The sequence below is a fragment of the Aplysia californica genome, unplaced genomic scaffold, assembly GCF_000002075.1.
Source record: "Aplysia californica isolate F4 #8 unplaced genomic scaffold, AplCal3.0 scaffold01042, whole genome shotgun sequence".
In the NCBI taxonomy this organism is placed as follows: Eukaryota; Metazoa; Mollusca; class Gastropoda; order Aplysiida; family Aplysiidae; genus Aplysia; species Aplysia californica.
This window is the reverse complement of record NW_004798312.1, coordinates 73,338-84,719: the sequence shown is the minus strand read 5'-3', so window position 1 is coordinate 84,719 and position 11,382 is coordinate 73,338. Positions and strand designations below refer to the sequence as shown.

The 11,382-nt window shown below is 42.3% G+C and overlaps 1 protein-coding gene across 4 annotated transcripts in view; it reads left to right on the top strand.

Annotated features, from left to right (window-relative positions):
• LOC101853271 (arfaptin-2) overlaps nt 1-10,924 on the top strand; it is a 15,359-nt gene extending 4,435 nt beyond the window's left edge. For 3 of the 4 annotated variants that reach the window (XM_035973171.1, XM_005111335.3, XM_005111334.3), the window contains exons 3-6: nt 5,122-5,562; nt 5,960-6,053; nt 7,090-7,264; nt 7,850-10,924. In XM_035973171.1, the coding sequence (XP_035829064.1) occupies nt 5,122-5,562; nt 5,960-6,053; nt 7,090-7,264; nt 7,850-8,002 (863 nt within the window). In that variant the 3' untranslated portion in view covers nt 8,003-10,924. Of the gene's footprint in view, nt 1-3,612; nt 4,498-5,121; nt 5,563-5,959; nt 6,054-7,089; nt 7,265-7,849 lie in introns of those variants that run through there. The other variant, XM_035973172.1, reaches the window with a different exon arrangement.
• Nucleotides 10,925-11,382: the final 458 nt, after the last annotated feature.

Here is an 11,382-nt window from a genome sequence, read left to right as displayed (position 1 = left end):
TAGATAGATAGATATAGATAGATGCAAACAGACAGACATTCTCACAGACAGACAGACAGACAGACAGACAGACAGACAGACAGATAGATAGATAGATAGATAGATAGATAGATAGATAGATAGATAGATAGATAGATAGATAGATCACCCAAGAAATATCACCTTAAAGTCTGTTTTTCTTTCTGTCTGTCCGTCTGCCTATTTATCGGTCTGTTTATCTTTCTGTGTTTCTTTCTTTCTATCTGTCGGTCTTACTGCATGTCTGTCTGTCTGTATGCAAGTTCGTCAGTCTGATTGCTTTCTTCTGTCTGTCTTTTTTTCTCTTTCCGTCTTTCTGTCTGTTTGCAAGTCAGTCAGTCTGAGACCAGTCTGACTGCCTGTGAGAATGTCTGTCTGTTTGCCTGTCCGTCTGTTTATCTTCTTGTCTCTCTGTCTGTCTGAGTCTAACAGCCTCCTAGTGAGACCGAATGCCTGTCCCCCCCCCCCCCTCTCTCTCCCTTTGCTCTTTTCTTTTTCTCAGAACATTCCCTTTCCCGGAACAGACGGGTGTTCTGTGAAAATAAAATTTTAATCTCTGGTTGGAAATATCCTGTTGTGTTCTTGCCGTGATTGATATTACTGTGACCCTTTTTTTGTCCTGTTATAGTCTCTGCTGTGTATCTTGTTCCTCTCGCTTTCGTTTCTTTTTTTCCGATGGACGTAACCCATTTAGTGCCATCCCACAGGCGTCTTTAAAAAAAAGTGTTTTATGGCGCTCGCAGTTGCATAAGGTCATATGAGCGTGCGAGACATATTAAACATTTTCAGTTGGTAGGAAATTTTGAAGCTTGCCCCGGTGGCGGCTGAAGCCTTCTTTTATCGATTTTAGACCACCAATGAATCTTTAACGTGCACAACTTGCACACAGGTCCCCCGAGATTGTCCGAGAAGGCTAGGTGTAGATCTTTCATACCATAAAGTCAGGGGTGCGGCTGAAAGACAGCAGTAGGAAGGAGCCAGGGAGTAGCAGTAGAAAGGCTGCAGAAAGAGTCAGGAGCCCAAAGGAGGGGGCAAAGGAGGTGAGAGGGGGGGGGGCGCAGAAAGTGGAGGCGAAAGCAGACGACAGAACATTGTTAGAGAGCAGGAAAGGAGGTGAAAGGAGCCAATTTTAGAGAGGGAAAAATGTCCGACGTTATCCGGATTCGAACCCGGGACCTATCGAATGAGAGGCGAACAACGTAACCTCTAGTCCACGAGTGTCCCCGCCGATGTCTGTGTCTCGGTGGTGGAGCTGTTAGTGCCAGACGCTTGCCGTCGCAAAAGACCTCAGCTCGGTTCCCCTGTTGGGGGAATTTTTGTCGAGTATTTCGTTCTTACCGCTGGGAAATTGTATTCCTCGTGGGTGGTTGGAGGGCGCCCACTGGTACGTCCTACATCTTTTCTTTCTCTCCTCCCCCCTCCTCTCTGTGTGTGTCTCTCTCCCTGTCTGTCTGTCTGTCTGTCTGTCTGTCTGTCTGTCTGTCTGTCTGTCTGTCTGTCTGTCTGTCTGTTTGTCTGTCTCTCTCTCTCTCTCTCTCTCTCTCTCTATCTCTGTCTGTCTGCCCAGTCACTCAGTGCACAGATGGCTGGCAACAAAAGCACAGTTGGGATGTAGTAATCAGTATGAATAGCTCCGCAAATGTATGCGCTTCTGTCATTGCAATAATCCGTCGTCGAGTCGAGGAAATGGGAGATTTATTTGTCAGTTCTAAAGGATGAATGTCAGGGGAATCGCAATGGTGATGATACATGGTAGCTGTTATATTCTTTTTTTTCTCTTTAAAAAAAATTTTTTAATGGTTCATAGCCGTGCTTTGAAACTTATGGTGGGAACTTCCAGTGGAATGCCATTATGAGCTGTCCACTGGACTTATATGACCTTATTGTGTTGCAAGTGCCGTAAAACCCGTACTAAAACTAAAACTTTTATGTTGTTGTGGATCAGGCATTCCGATTTACCAGGACAACATAGTGGGAACGTATCTAACTCCACCATAACCGGGCACAGTGTACCACAGCCTGATGCCCGCCAACGATAAAATTTTCCTGTAAAAATTTAGTGAAAACTATGTTGTTTCCTGACAATATCAAACTTGGAACTACCCCCCGGGGCAGTGCCACTGACTGTAGTGTCTTTAGACCCCCCCCCCAGGGCAGTGCCACTGACTGAAGTGTCTTTAGGCCATTCCCAAAGGGGGGACATATCTCGTTCAAGCATAGTAGAATTGTAAATGGGCTGACTCATGTCACGCTCATAACTGTGCCTGATCTACAACAGGGAACTGCTGCTTTTTCTTTCCTAATCCTTACTTTACTTTACTTTACTTTTCCGATCCAGCGGCCATTTGGGTTCTAGCCCTTCGGTCTGTCAATATGGCAAAGAAGAGATCCTTACTATTGTCATTTTCCTCTACTTCTTTTGTATGTCTGTCACTCCATTGTGACCTGTTATTTTGGGGTGCCTTGATAGTCGAAGCAGACCTTGTGCTGTTGAAGCTGGAGAGGTGAGCAGTCTAAGTCTGATTCCCTGTAAAGACTTCTCTGTTGACACTCACCCCTTGGCGCTCATATGACCTTATGCAGTTGCGAACGCCGTAAAAACCTCTACTATAAAAAGAAAGAAAAAAAAAAATTGGAACTAGCATTATTTCTGAAAAAATATACTGACCTGCAAGTGGCTTTTTATCTTGCCAGATTCTGAAGATCACAAAAACATAATAAGTATTTTTACCATGATTTCCTCAGGTGTTATTTTCTTACAACACAAAGAGGACGGACAATTGTCTGCTTTAACGGAACATGTAATGGGCTCTTTAACACTTTGCAGTCACACAGCCAGCAGTACAAAATACCGCGTCTAGTCACCCAGCCCGGCGAGTGACTGCAATGGACTTCTCGGGGGACCAAAACGGATAATTTTCACTGTCACGTTATTGCGCCAAGTGACCGCAAAGTGTTAATCGTGTTGGAATATCTTTGTACTTGAAAGTCGAAGAAGAGTTTGTAAAGCGCGTAGAGCTTGCTGTAGAGAAGGAATTTGCGATATACAAATGCTTACTATTAGTAGTATTATATTATATTATTAGTAGTAGTAATATTACTAGTGGGTGGTTGGCGGGTGCTCTGGTGTGGTTTGCTTCTTCTTTCCTATCAAACATCTATCGTCCTTATCTCCCCTTCATCTTTTTTATGTTTTTGTTACTCTCTTGTAACAGTTCTAATCTTCTGGCGCTCGTATGACCTTATGCAGGTGCGAGCGCCGAAAAACTCCTACTAAACTATAAAAAAAAATATCAGTGAGTTATAGATTCCTTTTTTTATCTCTTGTTTTCCGTGCAGTTCCCATTTGCTTCTTCTTTTTTCCCTCTTGATACTTGTGTTGTGAAATAACCCCTGACATTTAGAAAGCAAACCTGTTTCCCTGCACATTGCACTCACTCATTTGTTGCTCGACAGCTCATTTTCCGTAACTTTATTGCTCGGTTGTGTTAAGTGTTGTTGAATTGGATGTTTCAGAACAGCGGAACAAAAGTGCAAACAGCAGTAGGTTTGCTATTTTCACTTTTAGACTTTCTTTTTCCTCTTTTTTTGCTTGTTCATTTCATTATTACATTTTGAGGCTGACTTTTCTTGGAGGGTAATATTTTCAGTGGTGCTGTTTTCAGATGCTTTTGCTATCTGAACTTTGAAAGCTGCCAATGCTCAATTATGCTTCTTAGTAGAAAGTTGGGGTTATTTAATATTTTAGATTCTGAGGAATTTTTTTGTTGAACAACTGTCTGTTTGTTCGGAGGGTTTGATTCCTTGCAGCAGTTTCCTTTTTTGTTCTCTTTTTCTTTCTTTTTTTTTTCTGAACCTTGTGCTACCCCAAATCTTTTGACTGATCCTGTACGTATACTTTTCTTCCCTTTCTTGTATTTTAACCAATGTATGTTACCAAAAGACTAAAAAGTCCAACTTGTAACCTGTGGGAGCATGTACATGAATGTCATTCTGATCGGTCAATGAATTTGGGAGATCCCTTATCCTTTAACACTTTGCCATCATATTTTGTGGACAATCCAAAGAAACTGGGTGGTAATCATCGCCAATCGGCGAGATGAGGCGACAAAGAGTTAACTGACTTCTTTTGGCTTCATTTTCATTTCCTTGATAATTAATTTTCTGTCCTCTCTTATTTCATTGTATCTCATTTTATCTGTTTCTTGTTCACATTTTCTTTTAAGACTTTGATTAGATTTTTAATAATTGTTCCTGTTCCCATCATTTAAAACTGTCCAGTTCCGAATGATGGTCAAGTTTGTCACCCTTTTTGTGCCAAAGTATGGATTGCTGGGAAAATGTTTTCTATTGTAGTGTATGTATTGTTCTAGAGTAAGTTTTATTTAAGTTTAGAACGAATATTGATAAAGCCAGACTAGTGTTAGTCCCTTATGGAGAAGATGAAGACCACGGATCTTGAACAATTGAGACATGAAGGTAAATACCCACAGCAGGGTTTTCGATTCTTAATGTTATAATGTAATGATGGCATGGCATGAGGAGATTTCAAAAAGATTTGCATTTTGTATTTCTGTTTTGTATTCTTTTCGGCATTACTTGAGAAAGGTTAAGATAATTTCTTGTATGAAGTTCAGTTTGGTTGAAAAGAAATAAAAGTGTTAATGACAACCTGGATTTAATGTCTGTTCAATTTTAGAAAACAAATAAGGTTTTTGTATCTTTAAGGTGCAGTTTATGAAACAGATTTAGACTTCATGGTTTGAAGACTTTTTATAATGCGTATTATAATGTGAAGTAACATACAATATAATTTTCCTTCTAGAACACTTTGCCATCACAAGGCTCATATACATAGTAAAAACTCTTGCCATCAAAGGCAAAGGTATTCTGAGGAAAATCCAAAAAAACTGGGTGGTAAACATTGCCGATCTGCGAGATGTGACGGCGAAGTGTTAAGTGAATTTGTCAGCTCTTGAATGTGAACATTGAGGTATCTTTTTTGATAATGTGTGGTTGGGTGGGGTTTTTTCCCAGTGTTGTAACTTGTAAGCAAATGTCTACCTTTGTAACCTTTCTTTTTTTTTGCTCCCCCATTTGCAGCCACGAGCAATGTCCCCCTGTCAGGATCTGGGAACTCGGCTTCCAACGCCAGCGGGGGGAACAGCCCCAACGGAGACTTTGTCCCCAAGTCCATGAGTCTATCAGCTCAGAGCAAAATCGAGAGCATCCGGGAGTGGAGCGTGAACACCTTCAAGACGACCAAACAGTTCATCTCGGAGCGGTTCGGCAAAGGTTCCCGCACCGTCGACTTGGAGATGGAGGCGAGCATCGAGTCTCTCCGCGACACCCAGAAGAAATATGCAAACATCCTGCGGCTGGCCCGCGCCATGGCCTCGCACTTCTCCAACGTGGTGCACACGCAGCGCGCGCTGGGCGAGAGCTTCTCCGAGCTGGCCCAGAAGTCGCCCGAGCTGCAGGAGGAGTTTGTCTACAACTGCGAGACGCAGAGGACGCTGGTCAAGAACGGGGAGATTCTGCTGGGTGAGTGAGTGGGTGAGTGAATGGGTGAGTGGGTTGGTTAGTGAATGGGTGAGTGAGTGGGTCGGTTAGTGAATGGGTGAGTGAGTTATTGAGTCAGTTAGTGAGCGAGTGAGTCGGTTAGTGAATGGGTGAGTTATTGATTCAGTAAGTGAGTGAGTGAGTCAGTGGCGACAGTGAATGTGGGACTCCCAGAAAAAAGAATGGAAATAATGGTGTAATTAGTAGATTTGATCTGTTTTGAGAATTCTGCTTCAGTTAATTAGTATCATGATCAAGCAGGTAAGTGTCCACATTGGGTATGAGAATACTCGTTGTAAGGAATGATTATATATGATCAACCAACGTTGCAGTTTTTTTGTGTGTTTTTTGTAAATACAATTATTGTTTTGTTTTTCAGGCGCTTTGAATTTTTTCATCTCATCTGTAAACACGTTGTGTCATAAAACGATGGAAGATTCCCTGTTGACCGTGAGGCAGTATGAAAGTGCCAGGTAAGTTTTCAGTGAGCTCAAGAGGAAGGTTTTCTGCTGCTCACCTGAGGAGTTTCTGTTTCTGTTTCTGGCTGTTTTCCCTTTTTTTATTTCCTAAAGGAGTAGCCACTGGGGCTCTCGTGGCCTAGAGTTTCTCTAAAATTGTCTCCTTTCACCTCCTTTCCCGCTCTCTAGCGATGTTCTGTCATCTGCTTTTTTCTCCTCTTTCTGCCCCCACCCCCTCCTCTGGGCTCCTAACTCTTTCTGCAGCTTTTCTACTGCTACTCCTTGGCTCCTTACTGCTGTCTTTCAGCCACACCCCTGATCTTCTGGTAGGAAAGATCTACACCTAGCCTTCTTGGACAAGGGCGGAGGTCTCGTGTACAAGTTGCACACGTTAAAGATCCCTTGGTGTTCTAAAATCTATAAGAGTTGTCTTCAGCCGCCACCCGAGCAAAATTCAAAATTTCCTACTAACTGCAAATGTTTACTGTGTCCCGCGTCTCATATGACCTTATGCAGTTGCGAGTGCCGTAAAACGCTTACCAAAATAAATAAAAAAGCAGCGGCCAAAGTATCTGCAAACTGATATTGTTCTTGTTCCAGTATACCCGTACTAGAGCTCAGAGGGATACCGACTGTAGGATCTGCGTCTCACGGTGCAGTCACTTGTTATGTCTAAGGCTATTTCATGTGAGTAGAGCTCAGAATGACCCAAGCCGCGCTCCCCCCCCCCCCCCGGGCAGTGTCTTTAACCCTATCCGTACGTCGTGTTTTACTATCGTATCCATACGGTGTGGGGAACACTGTGCCACCACTTAACCCTATCTGTATGTCGTGTTTTACTAACGTATCCATACGACGTTGGGAACTCTGTGCCACCACTTTCAAAGAGGAAATTTACTCGTTAATCCGATACGTACGCTTAGCATAGAAGTCTGTCAAAATGATTTTTTGAGAAATACTGTCTTCAATATTATGTTAGCAGTCCAGTATTTTCTTATTTCACCATTTGACATAATATTTTTTTTAAACTTATTTTTCTATCAAATATCAGATTGGAATACGACGCTTACAGAGTGGACTTTGAGACCGTTCAGAGCGGCCCGCGGGAAGCAGCTACGCAAGCCAGACTGCAAGACTCTCAGAAGAAGTTTGCCGACCACAAGCAGAAGTTTGAACGGCTGAGGGGAGATGTCCAGATCAAGCTCAAGTTTTTGGAAGAAAACAAAGTGAGGAGGACTTTTTTTTTTACGTAAACCAACAGTTACCAGATACTTTAATCATCAAAATCTTTTTCTTTTTTGTTTAGGGAATTTATTTTTGGGGGAAAAAAGTTGGTGCCTCGTAGTGTTCCAAAATCAAGGTTGCTCGCAGCCAACCAGGTAACCACTGGAAGAAATCATATCATTAGAAAGTAAATGGGTTCGGAGTCGACTCCTACCATTCCTAGCTTTCAATATTCGGGATCCCAGCCGACCTGCCCTACAAAAAGATGTAAAAGATGACCGTTGCGACAATGTCTCTTCTCCCCCCCTCTCACACACACACACACACACATTCTCACTCACAAAAAGATGTAAAAGATGACCGTTGCCACAATGTCTCTTCTCCCCCCCTCACACACCCACACACACACACACTCTCACAGCGCTCATATGACCTTAGCAGTTGCGAGCGCCGTAAAACCCTACACTACTAAACAAACTAACACTCTCACTCACAAAAAGATGACCGTTTCCACAATGTCTCTCTCTCAAAAAGATGACCATTTCCCCAATGCCTCTTCTTTCCCTCCCCTCCTCCCCACTGTCCAGGTGAAGGTGATGCATAAGCAGCTGCTCCTGTTCCACAACGCCATCTCGGCGTACTTCAGCGGCAACGCCACGGCCCTCGAGGCCACACTCAAGCAGTTCAACATCCAGCTCAAGCGGCCCAACGCCGAGAAACCGTCGTGGATCGAGTCGTGAATGGAAGCGCCGGCCGACCGTGGAAACTGCTTTTCTATATTCTATATTTGTTTCTTTTCCTCTGGGAGTCAGGGCTTAAATTTGACCCATATAGATAGATATATATAGTATGTGGATACGCCTTCTTTCCCCGTCTGAAATTTTCTTTTATGGAGCGTGTGAACTGTTACTTTCACTGTTGAAGATTATTTTTTTATTTTGTTTCCGCGGTCTGCCATAGTTGTTACATTAGAGCAAATATTTTTTTTCAAAGGGGGGGGACTTCAAAAGAATATATAGAAAAAGACCCAGAAAAGTTTCATAAAATGAAGATGGAATACAGCTTTGTTAATTTGAAGCGTCTTGGAAGTGGAGATTTTGTTTTCAAATGACTGTTTTTTGTCATATTGCGTGAACCGTTTTCTGCTAACCTTTTGGGATGCCGCTCACATGACCTTATGCAGTTGCGAACACTGTAAAACCTTACTAAAAGCTGAAACTAACCTTTTGGTATAAATTCCGATGCTCTGAACTGGAAAGTTTTGAAGATGGCGGTGGATTATTTTTATAAGGGAAAGATTAGTTTGGTATGTGTCATTCTTTTTCACTGACAGTGAACACAAAGTCTGTAACATGGCAAGTATATGCTGTACCTTTGATAGCCTCAATGAAAGAAATTTAGTTCTTGGGTTGGCAGTTTTCTTATGACTTACTTTCCAAAACATTTGTTTTTCTCTCTCTCTGTCTGTCTGTCTCTCTCTCTCTCTCTCTCTCTCTCCCTCTCTCTCTCTCTCTCTCTCCTCTCTCTCTCTCTCTCTCTCTCTCTCTCTCTCTCGTTAAATTTAAGTCCTGATTCTCTCTCATCCGTTTCTTAGAATTCTTTCTCATACTTGTGTGTGTATGCAATACCAACCGTCGGGTGCTCGGCTGATGAAGTCGAGAAAATTTTGTGGAGCACGTCTCTCCCAATAGTTGGACACTTGGTGGACAACGTGTGAGTGAAGTTGAGCAAAAAAAGGTTTGTCTGTGCGAGGTAAATATCTCATTTTGTACATTATCATATTTTCCCCGAAAGTGGAAGAGGAGGTGATGGTGCAGATCAGAGATGTTTTGCTTTTTTTTTTTTTTTGTAAGACGTCTCTGAATATGCCAGTGTTTTTCACACTATCAAAAGAGACGGAGCTGAAGAGTGAGGCTGAGAGATGATGCATTTTTTTCTTTTCCTCTCTATATTATGTGTATGCAAAATTATTTTTGTCTGTGAAGCGAGTTTTGGAGGATTTTTTCCTTTCAAGCTAGCAATCTGTTTATTTTTCTCTGTGTTGGTGTTGCCGGGGCTGGTGTGTGTGAAGGTTTGAGAGGAGAAAATGTCGCGTGAGAAACCACAGATAGCATTTAGAGTTTGGAGAACGGGAGGAGCCTTTATGGTTGCGGATTTTGAGGAGATCTTGATGAAATGTGGCCGACAATCTATGAAAAGGAGACGGTGCTCTCAGACCCAGCACCCGAAGCTTGAAGAGGTTCTAGTTTAGAAGTACTCAAAGTCTGATTGGCACTTTAATAATTTATTTCATGTTTATCCAATTTTTTCAATGTTTGCCTGTTTCTCACACCGAGTTCCTCTAGACGATGCCAAGGCCGAGTTGCCTGCTATCCTTCATTCCAAGCTCGTTTTTAACTCAGTAGTGGGCCTGAGATGAAGCCAATCTTTTCCTTTCAGAATTGCTTGAACTTGGTCGTATTGTGTTGGTGAGTCAGGTGGAAGTGAGAACAGTTCCTGGCAGAATAGTGAAGTGACAGTGTCAATACAAATGGAAGAGAGATCTAAGTATGGAATATGGCTGAAAGAATTTCCTGTCGTCAGAATTTTTTACTTTGATACGACATTGTTGTAGTGAACCATTCTCCAACTTGCGGATGTGTCTTGAGAAAATGTGTCCAGTCTCCTTCCTCTTGATTGAAAGCGAAAAACAATTGTGAAGCGTGCTGACAAAATGAGTTACTTCTCGGATTCAAGCCTTAAGGAAATAGATAGCATACATCACGCTTATATGTGAAGTTTTCCAAATCCATAAGTGTGACAGGATAAAAGACAGGCTATAGTTAAAGAATCTGGCATCAATAGAAAATCTACCAGTTTGATCCTAATGTCGATTTTTGGCCGATTTTATATATCCGTTTGTGGATTGCAAGATGTAACTCATTTTGTCAGCACGCCTCACAGTTCTATCCTCGGCTTGTTATGGAGGTTCGACAGCGTGTGACTGGTTCATTCAATGAATTGTACGTCAAATTGTTCGGGGATTTCAATGTGGTTTTCTACTCATTCTGGTTATGGTCTCAATTATCCCTCCCCCCGCCCCCCTCTCCCCGAAACCACCCCCCAATGGACTACTGTTTTTGTAGTCTTCATGTGTTGGGACCACCTTGTGTGTGTATATATATCTGTTATATCTAAATGCTTTTCTTCTTTGTATGAAGTGTTCCATTCAAATTAGTCATGATTCCTATGGAAACGATTTGCTTCTTTGTATGTGTTAATTTGTGTTACATTGTTGTTGTTGGGGGGGTTGTGGGTTTTGATTTTCTTTTATCCTTTCTTCTTCTTCTTCTTTTTTTTTGTTGTAAATTTTTGTTTGTTTTTTTTGTATTAGTACCAACTTTTGTTTGACAAACATGGGATGCATTTCTGTATGAAGCCGCTCCAACAAGTGGAAGCTCACATCACGTGTAGTTTTGTGGTTTGCCTCTCTTGTTGCTTGTTGGCAGATGTCCCCTGGCTGACCTGTCGGCTGTCCCTCTTGTTCTAGCCAGGCTTAGTTCTTAGGCGGAGGGCTGGACTTCGGATTTAGTAGAATGAATAGACAAAAAAAAACATAAATAAAAATAAGAACAACCAACTACGCACTCAGCAAAATCTGTGGTGTACGTATAAATTCAAAATCATGTCAGTGCTTGTCATCTCCTGCTTAGGACCTACAGAGCATTTTCTCAAAAATCGTCCAAACACGTTGAAACAAAGCGGAAAACTTCAGCCTTTTGGACCGTTACCTTCGTGGTGTGGTTGTGATTTCCATCTGCACAGCAGTTTTCCTCTGCATCCTTTGGTTTGTTGTGAACGGTGATCTTTTTTGGAAGATGGGGTGTGGGGTCGTTTTGTGCGTGAGGTATTAAGTTTTGTTTCCGTACGTCATGGTTGCTATTTTCTTTGCATGAAAGAACTTTCCATGAAACGGGATGTCTTCAAGACAAAAGTGGCAGGCTGCATGCTTCAGAGACTTGAGAGAGAATGTGCATCAAGTGGCAGATTTTTTTTGCCGAAAGAGTGTGTGTCTGCTTGTGTGTTTGTGTATGAGAGAGAGCCTGTGTTTGTGTGCAGCATGTGTGTGTGTGTGTGTGTG